At 39.6% G+C, this 13750-nt stretch overlaps 1 protein-coding gene across 1 annotated transcript; it reads left to right on the top strand.

Moving 5' to 3' along the window:
- The first annotated feature begins 1934 nt into the window (after window positions 1-1934).
- Window positions 1935-8663, top strand: LOC114632554 (gametocyte-specific factor 1-like). The gene is made up of 7 exons (XM_028781086.1): window positions 1935-2048; window positions 3602-3699; window positions 3898-4018; window positions 4175-4276; window positions 6254-6320; window positions 7978-8045; window positions 8510-8663. The coding sequence occupies exons 2-7, from the start codon at window positions 3607-3609 to the stop codon at window positions 8521-8523; spliced, it is 465 nt and encodes a 154-aa protein (XP_028636919.1). The 5' UTR covers window positions 1935-2048; window positions 3602-3606; the 3' UTR covers window positions 8524-8663.
- Window positions 8664-13750: the final 5087 nt, after the last annotated feature.

Below are 13750 nucleotides of genomic sequence, written 5' to 3'. Positions count from 1 at the left end.
TTCGAGCATCTTCTGGGTATATGCCTAGGAGTGGTATAGCTGGATCCAAAATCTTTTTTTAAGATTTATTTATTTATATTATGGCGTGCAGGTATACATGCAGATAGAACACTCATACATTAAATAAATAAATAAATAAATAAATAAATAAATAAATAAACCTGTTTTGAAAAATCAAAGATGTAATACTAATAACTTATTGAAGTATTAAGAGTAAGTTGATAAAAAAAAAAAAAGCCCCATGATGAAGAGCCAGATTAATCAGCAAGAAAATGTAAAGATAATATCTTATGTACTGTATGGATGAATCACCTGTCAATCAAAGGCAAAGGCCTATAACTTAGGCAAGAAATAAAGGTGGGACATCTGAGAGGAGAAAGGATTCTGGGATAGAACCAGGTGCAGGAAGACCAACCAAGGAGATACGAGAAGACGGACGCATAGTACCTGAGCACAGGTAACCAACTATGTGGCAGAATGTTGGTTAAAATAACTGGGTTATTTTAGTTATGATCTAGTTAGAAAAGAGTCTAATTATATGGCCAAAGTATTTGTAAATATATTTTGAGTCTGAATCTTATTTTTGGGAGCATGAGTTTGGAAGGAAGAAACCAGACATAACTTCCTCAAGAGAAAAGTAATAATGATATTTTAATCTTAAATGTTTGAGTAAATTTTAGCACTGAGATAAATCTTGTATTTCAACTAAGCTTGAGCCCTCTACCTAAAGAAACTTTCAGCTTACTTCAAGTTTCTTTCAATGCAGAAGGTAAAATATCCCAGGGAAGTGGTAAGTCAGAGATGTCTTTGTATCTACTTCCTTCCCACAGTCTTTTCTCTACTGTTTTTCTCTACTGTTTTTCCATATCAGGAGTTTTTACATGAGCACAAAATCCTGGGTGGAGGTGGGAGAAAGGAGTCCCATTTCATATTATATTCCCTCCCCACTTTCAGTGAAATATTGTTGGAGCCTGGCAACACCAGCTGCAGCTGATAATGAGGGAAAACCTACACTTTTATACCAGTCAGAATCAAACTCTTAATGTAGCTCAGTAGAATTAGCTGAGCCTTACGACTTAAGGACCCAGGTTCGGGACTCAGGTAGCTTTAATTTGCATCTCAACTCTATCAGTTACCAGCTGATCCGTTTATGTACTTTTAAATGGTACTACGTTGATTGTAATTTGTATCTCATGGAACTGTTGCATTACACTGATTAGTTTAAGTGATAACCAAGCTGTTTGCTACATACCAGATTTTTCAGCATTCTACATGTCTTACCTCAAACAATATTAATAAGGCTACTGAAATATGTGCAATCCTTTAGGCTAGCCTCAGTGAGTTTGTTTTCCTCATTTATTAAATGATGGTAATTCCTTATACAAGTATGGAAGTGATTAAATGATTTATTATTATTTAGCTCAGGGCCTGGTATATTGGATATGGTATACTAAAAATAAACTAAAATTTTGATTTTTGAGTGTGTAGTGAGTTTGTCCTATCACTTTCTATGGAATTCTGTGTTTGGCTCCCCGTAAAGAAAAGGCGCAGACTGAAAGGTGGGGCTTATTATGGTAACGGGTAGTCTTTTGGGATTTACTGAGAAGATTATACTGTGGCTTCTTCTGTGAACTTGAAGAACCATCTAAAACCATTTAATTATCCAAGAGCAAAGCCTAGGAATGGTGGCAGTAACCTAGTAACCTAGTAACTATCAACCAGAATCTACTGAGAAACTCTTAAAGGCATACTCACCCAGCCTGCATTCTTAAGATTCTGACCCAATAGTTCTGAAGTAGAACTAAAGGATCTGTCACTTTAAAACTTCCTGGTGAATCCCACATGCAGCCAGACTGAGAATCACTTCTCTATGACTTCACTATGACATCAAAACTTTCCAAACTTCTGAGAAACACAGAACCCATGGTGAGAGGAGAGGGACTGAACAGAAAGCTTGGACAACAAGCTGATCCCCTTTGTTAACTGGAGGGTGCTGCGCTCTCTGTCTTCTTAAACTTCTTCAATTGATACAGTGCTTCGAGAATAAGGTAATCTCACAATCCTTATGTTAAGTTTAAGTATGACAGTGGCTTCAAGGAGTCTAACATAGTAAATCAAATGCCCTCTGTCAAGTCATGGCCTCCTTCCATGGGAAAAGTAGTTTTTGATTAATGAACAAACCAATATTACTTGTTGTCACTGTGTATCCTCCAACAATTATTTATTTATTTATTTATTTGGCTTATTAACATCAGACTTATAAGTGTGGCCAAAATTAATGCTTTCCTAGGCCATTGGCTGAAATAACAGGTTTTCTGAAGACTACATACAGATATTAAAACACCTTTCCCATATTGCTTTTTTTAATCTAAAGATAATCATTTATAATAGCAGGTTTTACAAGCTTTAGTTTTCCAGAAAGTCAATTCACTTCATTATAAGTATCCATGGTTCTAATATATTCATTAATATGCAGTGAAAGCATAAGGAATCTCCCTGGCTTGTGTTCCCAAAAGGTACCTCAGTCTAAATTCCTAGATTTAATCATCAAAATGCCCTGGGAAAATCTGACATTTAACAGTCTAATTTTATGCCCTTTGTCTATGCCTTAGGCATGGTGCACAACCAAATTGAAATGGGGTATTCTAGGGCACTTTTCTAACCCTATCACTTATGCCACTCGTACTTGATCTTTTCTGACAAATACACACACACACTACCATCACCACCAAACTATACATCACTACTTTGCAGAAATCCCAGTTATAGCTGTTGCTTGGAAACTTGGAAGTTCTTTAAATGAATGTCTGCTTGGATAACTAAAGACAGTAGCCATGGGGGAGAGTGCACTTCCTATTGGCAGTAAAATGCAGCAACTTTGAGATGGTTTATTTTTAGCTCACTTTTAGGCGTCTTCATATGTTGATATCCACAAGTTTAGAGATTTCAGGCTAGTATTCTTAGGTAATGTAAGTAGGCTAGACTCAGATACTATGTTACAGTTCTTCTGATTCCTTCTCAGTGGTTATGCTGACTTATCTGCCTATTAGTAGTTCAGTTTTAGAAGAATTGGAGATGAAGGAGAGTGATGGACCCTAAAGGAAGCAGCTTCCCGAGCCTTGCTTTCTCTAGTGCACAAGTGTAGAATTTAATCATATCCAGGTCTGTGATTTTTCCAGGAATTCTTGCCTGTTTAATACTCTATTTGAGAAGTGAGCACACTATTTAAAGCAACCTTTGAGGATGTATAACATTAAATTTTGGTTTCCCAAAACAAAGAACTTGGTCTAACCAACTAAGCTATAAACAATTGTTATTCAAATATGTCCATGTGAGTGATGTGTGTAGGTATCCCTAGGTGGTAAGAAGAAAGTGCAGGATCCCTAGGAGTGGGTGTTACCAGCATTTGTCAGTCATCCATTGTGGGTTCTGGGATCTGAACTCCAGGCTTCAAGATTGAACAGAAACCAATCTCAATTGCTGAGCCATCTCTCTCCAGCCCTAATACCACATTGCTTTTAAGAGTAGAAAACAGGCCTATGTCAAGACTGATCTTAAGTGGTAATATTTCCTTTTCTAACCTATGATTCCTGCCTTTTAGGACTAATGGAGTTGGAACCCATAGAGCTCTGTCCTTATGATCCAAACCACAGGATACCTGCCAGCAGATTACAGTACCACCTGGCATCATGCAAAAAGGTAAGTTTCCCCAGTAATAACTGTAAATTACAAGTAAAGAAATGTTTTCAGAATATAGAAAGATAGTTCTTTGGTTTTGCTTTTTGCTTCTGATCATAGCTAGAAACTAAAAGTTCTTAAAGTCGAGAAATAATGTCTCTTCAGAAATTAGTGGAGGATGGAACACAGGCAAAACCTAACAAGAATTATTCCTTCTAGAAAAATCCAAAGATAGCTAAAAAGATGGCTAACTGCAAATACAATGCTTGTCATGTGGTCCCAATCAAAAATCTCAAGGAGCATGAGGCCAACTGTATCAACAGGACTGCAGTCGATGATGGTAAGCTTTTCACTTGCAAATAAATAAATAAGACCAAATTCTATGGCTTCCAAAATCCCCATATCTCAGGGTGATTTCGAAGCCTTAGTCAAACAGAGCAGATAAAGGTTTGATTTTATATTCTACTTCAAGAACTTCTTTTATACTTTGTTTCAGAGCCACTTAATCTTCAAAAGATCACTCATCCAAATTTTGAAGAAAATGAAAACCCCTCTAGTGCTGGGAGTCAGAATCCTGACCCTGATGTCTGGAATGTGGGTGAGCAAGGGTGAAACGGAACAGAACTGTGAGAAGAAGTGTGCTTTAGAACTAGCAGATAGTAAACACAGCCTGAGTAATAAATACTTTTTATGCTCTTCTCACAAAAACCATTTACTACAAATCACTAAGTCTAAGAATGTCACCTGTCTCTAGAGGAATATCCCAGTTAAAAACAATAGTCTAACTAAGCTATAGGCCAGCATGTCATTGTCACAGCCTTTGACCAGAACTGAACCTTGATTAGCCAAAACAGCCAAATCATCCTGACTTGTGTAGTAAAGACTATGTAACTGAAAATTCAGACTCAGCAGCTCATCCTAAGATCCTAGTATCATACACTGGCAGATCTGGACTGCCTTATTCACAGTGTAAATTACATGCTAAAAAACTACTAAAAACTGACTGTAACCAAACAAGTACATCTCCCAACTGGACATAACCCCCACCTGCACCTCCATGTACCCCACAGCTTTGTGCTACAGGTACAAATACAGGGGTATTTTTGTTACTGCCCAGCCCCTCTGCCCTTTTCTAATGTACACAATAAATAATTATTCCTTAAACAAAAGTATATTCAATAACTATTGTCCCTTTTTAAAAAATATATTAAAAAGTAATCTAGCTAAAATCTAAACTCACGTATAAAAATGAAGGGTTTCCCATCTTGCCAGGCATTATTACTTACCTATAATCCCAGCACCCAGGAGGCAGAGGCAGAAGGATCTCTGTGAGTTCAAGGCCAGCCTGCTCTACATAGAAAGCTCCAGGACAATCAGGACCACATAGAGGAAACCCTGTCTCAAAAATAAACTAACTAATTAATTTTAAAAACAAAATAAATAAAAAGACTTCATTCAGTCTGAATGAAGTTCGGCTATTAAGAAAGTTATTTATTTTTCTTTTTTTTTTTCGAGACAGGGTTTCTCTGTATAGCCCTGGCTGTCCTGGAACTCACTCTGTAGACCAGGCTGGCCTCGTACTCAGAAATCTGCCTGCCTCTGCCTCCCAAGTGCTGGGATTAGAGGCGTGCGCCACCACCACCCGGCAAGGAAGTTATTTCTTAAACACATCTTCAAAACTCTCATCTATAAAAGTCTGCCTCATAATCAAACTTAATATTGAATATAGGAAAGGACTGTAGCCCAGGGGCACAGCACTTGCCTTGCATGCAATCCTAGGTTCTAACCCCAGCACTGCAAAACAATAAAATAATTAAATATGTGTGTCAGAACAATACTTCTTCCCATAATATAAGCTCTAAATTATGTTGTTATAATTTAAAATGTCAGTACAAGTACTGTGCTAACTAGTTTTATGTCAACTTGACACAAGCTAGAGTAATCTAAGAGGAGAGAACCTCAATTGAAAAAATGCCTCCACAAGATCAGGGTGTAGGTAACCCTGTAGGTCATTTTCTTGATTAGTGATTGATGTTGGAGGCTCCAGCCTGTTGTGGGTGGTTCTGCCCCTAGACAGGTGATTCTGTGTCCTAAGAAACCAAACTGAGCAATCCACCTCCTTAATTCCTGTCTCCAAGATCCTGTTCTGACTTCCCCTACTGGTACCTGGAAGTGTAATCGAAATAAACCCTTTCTTCCCCAAGCTGCTTTTGTTCATTGTTACAGTAATAAAGATCCTAAGACAGACTCAGTTGCTAATAACATGAGGATACAAGCTTGTTTCAGCTTGTGGCTGTCAACCTTCCAAATTTAGCTTCCAAAGATGACATAAATGGAGACTGGAAAGGTACCTGATTTGAAAAGATACTTGCATTCATATTCCCCCTGGTAAAACAGTTGTATACTCACACCTAAATGTAAGGGGTGGACGTGTGGTCCCTGGCAGAGCAACCACTTCCCAGCAACAGCTATACAGGAAGACTAAAGAAAGACTCTGCTACCAGCTAGCCTTCTCTGCAACAATCTGAAGATGCTCAGGAATTGTGTTTCTTCTTTCCCAATCTTTATTTTCTAGATCATACGAATCATTTTCCTTCATTTGTTCTTGAGACTTTTGCTCCAAAAATGCTGGTTTGTGAGAGGTAAGATAAACTATATGCTCATCACCATAATTCAAGTTAGTAAGTTTGACTTTTTTTTAATGTTTGCTTGTTTGTTTGCTTGCTTGCTTGTTTAGCATGACCAGGGCATTTGTGGGCAGGTCAGAGGACAGCCTGCTATCACCAGTTTCTCCTTCCACTCCATGGATTCTGGGTTTCAAACTCAGGTTGTAGGCTTGGCAGTATGTACTTTTGCTCACTCAGCCACCTCACCAGTCCTAAAGTTAGACTTTTAAAGGGAAGATGGCCATTAGGCCATAGGCTCAAAATACATGAGCTTCAGTCACTTAAAGATTTGTGATCAGGTGGTATAGCTCAGCTGATAAATCCTTGGTGCACAAACATGAGGACCTGAATTCAGGCCTACAAAAAAAAAAAAAAAAAAAAAACAGTAAGGTACGGTGGTGTGTACCTATAATCATAGCAATGAGAAAGCAGGGACTGAGAAAGGAGGTTCCCTAGAATGTAGCCAAGTAGTCTAACAAAATCAGCAAGCTCCAGGTTCAGTAGGAGACCTCATATCATCATCATCACCACCACCACTACCACCTTCTTCTCCTCCTTCTCCTCCCTCTCCTCCTCCTCCTTCTCCTCCCCCTCCTCCTCCCCCTCCTCCCCCTCCTTTTTCTTTATGTGGAAGTCTGGTGAGATATTCCAGAGAGTTAAAAGGTGCTTGTTGCCAAGGCTGGCACCCTGAGTTCGATCCCCAAGACCCAGATGGTGATTGAACTACTCCCATAAATTGTTCACTGACCTATACACACATGCACACACACACACACACAGAGAGAGAGAGAGAGAAAGAGAGAGAGAGAGAGAGAGAGAGAGAGAGAGGCAGAGACAGAGACAGAAAGGGAGAGACAGAGACAGAGAGACAGAGAGAGACAAAGAGAAAGAGACTCTTAAAAGTTTAAAATGGGAGGCTAGAGAAATGGCCTAGGAATTAAGATCACTTGCTGCTGTTCCAGAGGACCCAGGTTTGATTGCCAGCACCTACAGCAGATCATAGCCCACCTGTAACTCCACTTCCAGCAATCCAACATCTTCCTCCCTCCATAGGCATGAGACATGTATGTGGTGCACAGACATATATGCAGACAAAATACCAATATACATAAGATTTTACATTTTTAAAAATAAAGTGGAAAACAGTTGAAGAAACATTCAATGCTGACCTCTAGCACACAGGCACATACACATACACACATGCAGTGTGTGTGGCTCTGGGTAATTTCCTTCTCAACACTTCACTTGGGACTGTATTCTATCAAATTATCTATCAAATTTATCAAATTATGACAATTATAACAGTCATAATTCTGTAAAGAACAAAAAACCAACTTCTCAGACTTAAGGAGACCATCTATATACAAACAGCTCAGGATCCCTAGCCAAACAAGCTGGGAGAGCATACCCAAGTGTTATAGGAGTCACTGATGGAGTCACTTACCACATGAGGATGGAAGGCATAGAGAAACCATATGAAACAAAAGATAGAAATCAAATGATTCCTTCTATAACCCTTAGTAATTAATATAAATTATGTTGGATAATGTAATTCTGACTGCCTGGAACTGGATATATCAACTGATCCCCCATTCCTGCTTCCCTATTAACTTTCTTGTACTTCTCTCTATAGTGACTCAAGAGACCTACAAGAGGCTATGGCTGATAAGCATCCTAACACCTCCAAGTCTTGGGGAAGAGGTAAAGTAACCTTTGTTGGGTTAACATCAAACTTTTAACATTGTGATCTAAACTTGAAAAGATATGTAAGCCATGGAGTGTGGTAGTGCACACCTTTAAATCCCCCAAATCAGAGGGCAGAGGCAAGCAGATCTCTGTGAGTTCAAGTCCAGCCTGGTCTACATAGTTGCTATACAGTCAGAGATACAGAATAAGATCCTGACTCAAAACAAAAATTAATTAAAGTATTAAAACATTGGTCTGATGATTCAGCTCAGTGATAACACCCTTGCCTCATATGCAAATGATCCTGGTTCGGTGTCCTAGGGAAAAAATTATTCTGCTCCTACTTGACTCACAGTAGGACACAGGGAAAGTCCTGGGGACTTCTGATCAGACTGAGGAAAAGGCTGTTTTTAAATGCTACTGGCACATCTCAAGCTGTGAAAATGACACTACTTTAATCTTTTTCTTTCTCCCCACAGGTCAGAAAAACTGATGGAGACATTGCCAATTAAAATGCCCGATGACAAATAGAAGTCATTTTTAAACTTTAGGAGAAATCTCAACTTTTAATAAATTTGTGATTGTCATCTTAACATGTTTTTATTTAAATAAAGAATATTTTCCTTTGAAAAACTTACTTGATTTTTTATTCCTACTTGTTTTCACATCCTTGTGTATCACCTGAATGCTACAGGGCTTATTTGCCTATTTCTATTATTAGAAGGGGAATTACCATCACTCTGTGAGCTGTGAAATTATTCCATAGATTATTCCCCAAGTTTTTTCTGTCACCTATTGAGTGACCCTCCAATTACCCTTCTTCAATCTGCTATACAAATCCTCCTGGCTTTTTTTTTTTGATATTTTATTTACATTTCAGATGTTATCCCCTTTCCCCATTTCCCCCCCCCCCAGAAACCCTCTATCCCATCCTCCTCCTCCTGCTTCTATGAGGATGTGCCCCTACCCACCCACTCCCACCTCCCCACCCTCAAATTCCCCTACACTGGGGCATCCAGCCTTCACTGGACCAAGGACCTCCTCTCCCACCTATGCCCAACAAGGCCTTCCTCCCCTACATATATAGCTGGAGCTATGGGCCCCTCCCTATGTACTCCCAGGCTGGTGGTTTAGCCCTGGGAGCTCTGGTTGGTTGGTATTGTTGCTCTCCCCATGGGATCATAAACTCCTTCAACTCCTTCAGTCTTCTCTCTTAACTCCTCCATTTGGAACCCCATGATCAGTTCAATGGTTAGCTGTGAGCATCCGCCTCTGTATATGTCAGGCTCTGGCAGACCTCTAAGGGAGACAGCTACATCAGGCTCCTGTCAGCGTGCACTTCCTGGCATCTACATCACTGTCTGCCTTTTGTGACTGTATATGGATGGATACCCAGGTGGAACAGTCTCAGGAAGGCCCTTCCTTCAGTTTCTGTCCCACACTTTGTCTCCATATTTGCTCTCATGAGCAAATCTTGTTACTCCTAAGAAGGACCGAAGAATCTATACTTTGGTCTTCCTTCTTCATGAGCTTCATGTGGTCTGTGAGTTGTATATTGGGTGTTGAGAACTTTTGGGCTAATATCCACTTATCAGTGAGTGTATACCATGTGTGTTCTTTTGTGATTGGGTTACCTCACTCAGGATGATATTTTCTAGTTCCATCCATTTGCCTAAGAATTTCATTAATTCATTGTTTTTAATGGCTGAGTAATACTCCATTGTGTAAATGTACCACATTCTCTGTATCCATTTCTCTGTTGAAGGACTCTTCCTGGCTTTTTTTTTTTTGGATGTTTTATTTACATTCCACATGTTATCCCCTTACCCCATCCCCCACCCACCCAGGAACCCCCAATCCCCTCATCCCTCTTCCTTCTTCTCTGTTGATGTACCCCAACCTACCCACCCCACTCCCACCTCCCTACCCTCAAATTCCCACCCCCTGGGGTGTCCAGCCTTCATGAGTCCAAGGATCTCTTCTCCCACCTATGCCCAGCAGGGCCCTCCACTCTTACATATACAGCTGAAGCCATGGATCCCTCCCTAAGTGTTCCCAGGCTGGTGGTTTAGACCCTGGGAGCTCTGGTTGGTTGGTATTATTGCTCTCCTCATGGGGCCGCAAACCCTTTCAGCTCCTACAGTCTTCACTCTGACTCCTCCATTGCGAACCCCATGATCAGTTCAAAGGTTAGCTGTGAGCATCTGCCTTTGAATATGTCAGACTCTTGCAGACCTCTGAGGAGACATCTATATCAGGCTCTTATCAGCATGCACTTCCTGACTTCCACATCAGCATCTACCTTTGGTGACTGCACATGGGATGGATACTCAGGTGGAATGGTCTTCAGACAGCCCCTCCTCCAGTTTCTGTCCCTCACTTTGTCTCCATATTTGCTCCCGTGAGTATTTTGTTGCTCCTTCTAAGAAGGACTGAATCACCCCCACTTGGTCTTCCTTCTTCATGAGCTTCATGTGGCCTGTGAGTTGAATCTTGGGTATTTCAAGGTTCTGGGCTAATATCCAGTAATCAGTGAGTGAATACCATGTGTTCTTCCTGACTTTTAAATGATACAGTTTTTATGGCAAGCTGAGTTAGGAACATAACTCTAGATCTACTTTCCTAACTCTGTCAGCTCAATTTGCTCCCATTGGATTACACCTTACTTTTCACTCTGTGCCTTTTTTAAATGTCACTTTCACCCTTTAGCCATTCAAATACCCTTTCGAGCTTTTTAAGTTCAATCCTTTTGTCACATTAAAACCTTCCCTGTCTCTCTTAGTGATTTCAAACATAGCGATTAAATATAGATACTTTTCTCTCTTCTACCACACCACCAATCTCAAGAGAAGTCATATTTGTGTGTTTCTTTGTGTTTCCCACATAACCAACCTGGCACTGTATGTGTAAAACATATCAAATGCTGGACACTTTCTGTTGAGGCAGGATCCCACTGTAATCCAGGTTGGCAGACAGCATCAACTTCTTTTAAGCTGTATCTCTTTATTGAATTTACCTTTTAAAATAATGGCACTAGAAGTGGGGGTTTTTTAGTTTTGTTTTTCTAGTTTGCTGAGTTACAGTTTGTTACAGTTAGACTTACAGTTTTAATAGGTTATCATAGTCAAATAAACATTTACTGTCTTTTTGAGGTTCATCCCTATACAAATTTACTAGTCATTTCAAATCTTTTTATCTCTAATTATGGCAGAAACAAAAGGAAACTGAACTCTGTTTGTACAACATACATTGCATAAAGGAGACCTATTGATGTTCTCACCTAAATTTATATAAGCATTTTTGTTTGTTTTTGAGAGTTTCTCAATACATTGTCCAAGCTAGCCTCAAACTCAAAATTCTCCTCCCTTAGCTTACTGAGTACTAGAGTTACAAGTGTTGACCACTTCGTTTTGTTTGTTTTGCTACCTAAGCTTATCTTGAACTCCTGAACTGAAGTGAGCCTCCTCACTTCCAAGTGAGGACTTGGAACTACAGGCATTCCCAGATGTACTCAGTTTGCTTTCACTTACTAAGGCATTGCACATTTCAGTGTGTTATAGTTTTGTTTTGTTTTTTTAAGACAGGGTATGGGTGGAGACTGGCATATCATTCAGTTGGTAAAGTACTTTCCACATAGCATAAGGATCTGAGTTCACATCACCAGCACCCACATAAAAACCCAGGCATGGGTGCATATTCTAGCACTGGAGTCAAGATTCCTGGATCTCACCAGCCAATCTTGCCAAGTCAGTAAACTCCCAGTTCAGTGAGAGACACAGTCAAAAAATATGGTAATGTGGCTCAGCTAACAAGGGCTCTTGCCCTCATGTCTTATTGCTCTGAAACATACCCTACTGGTCCCAACATCATCTCCCCTGTTGTCTATCTATATTCCTATGCAGGCTTCTTAAGCAGCTGCAATATAAAATAAGGAGAGAAAAAGCGTCAAGAATTGTAGTCTCTTCTTGCCTCACACTCATTTACAGAATAGATGGTTTCTTACAGACATTGCAACACTAGTAAAGTACACCCACATTCTCAAGTGAGATAAGATCTACTCTGAGACACTGAGAACTGTTTGGGGAGCCAGGCAGTGGTGGTGGATGCTTTTAATCCCAACATTTGGGAGGCAGAGGCAGGTAGATCTCTGTGAGTTCAAGGCCAGCCTGGTCTACGGAGTGGGAAGAAGTAAGTAGATATTGGTTGAAGTCCAGGAATATACAGATAGATTATCAGTTAGTTCTAAAGATCTAATTGTAAAGTATGGCAGCTATAGTTAATAACAATATATTACCTAAAATTTGCTTAGCAAATCTTAGGTATTACACACACAAATTTTGTGTGTATGTGTGTGTGTGTACACACCATGGCTTAGATTTATCACCACATAAGGTTTCTACATGAGTGCTAAGGATATGAACTCAGATCTTCATGCTTAAGAAAAAGCACCTTACTTGCAAAGCTGTCTCCCAGCCCCATATGCCCTAATTTTGACAGATTTTGCAACTGCATCTACGGAATACTTATGTTTAACTATACACTTGAATGTCAATCAGAAATCATAATTAGATGAGAGAACAAGGACTCAATAAAATTCAAGCCAGAAACAAAAAACGCTTAGTCTTCTGCTGGATGGAAGTGTATTAGGATTTCTGAAACACTGAAAGGTTCTTTTTATTAATATTATTACACTTATTTGGATGTGTGTTCACATGTATATCATGGTGCAACATGTAGATGTCAGAGGACAACTTCCAGGAGTTTGTCCCAGGGATTGAACTTGGGTCATCAGGCTTGGCAGCAAGTCACTTACCCACTGAGCCATTTCCTCAATTTATCTAATATTGAATGTTTCTAAAGAGTCGCACAAGTTCTTCTTATTCATTAGACCATTGACTTTATTTAGAACTATTTATAAATTCATATATATATTATATGCATATCATTTAAGGACAATAGTATATACACAGAACCAGCAAGGACTAGATTCAGTTTTGGATAGTAATCTTAGATAGCTCCTAGAATGAAACTTGTGTAAATTACTTGGTTTCATTGTTTTTCCATTTTCAAATATTAGCAACCTGGGTGGAAAAAAAAAACAACCTGAAAGAAAACTCAGCAGGGATCTCAGATAAAGTATATTTTTTTTTGACTTGGAAAAAAATGAACAAAGCATTTAAGAATAGAAGTAACAGATGTGTGGCACATCTTTATTTCCAAATCACCACTGAAACACAGCTTTGGCTTTTGTTTATAAGCTAGTGTAGGCTTATCTGCTGGTGCTAAATGGAGCAGCTCCACCAGCTGAGAATCCTGCCACCCTGACAAGGCATTAGGAACTACAGCAGAGCCCATTTAGGGTTCTGGTTTAGGACCAGCTTACTGTTCCCCTGCTCTCAAGTCCTTAGCTCTTTCTTCCTCAGAAAATTCAATCTACAAGTATCTAAATGAAAAGTACTTGTGGGTCATAGTGACAGTGACAAAAACTGCACCAGAGCTCTGTGACTTGAAGCCTAAAAGAATATTTTAGTTCAAACCACTCTGACCCCACTAATTCTACATGAATGATATTGTGATAAATTCAGGAACTGATAGGAATTGTTTTAAGCTGTTTCCTAACAATCTGAAGTTGTTCCCCACACACACACCTCAAAAGAGAGATGGGGGGGGGGGGAGAGAGAGAGAGAGAGAGAGAGAGAGAGAGAGAGAGAGAGAGAGAG

This window comes from Grammomys surdaster, unplaced genomic scaffold (assembly GCF_004785775.1).
Source record: "Grammomys surdaster isolate TR1022 unplaced genomic scaffold, NIH_TR_1.0 374, whole genome shotgun sequence".
Taxonomy (NCBI): domain Eukaryota; kingdom Metazoa; phylum Chordata; class Mammalia; order Rodentia; family Muridae; genus Grammomys; species Grammomys surdaster.
The sequence above is the reverse complement of the archived record's forward strand: the minus strand, read 5'-3'. Positions and strand labels throughout refer to the sequence as shown.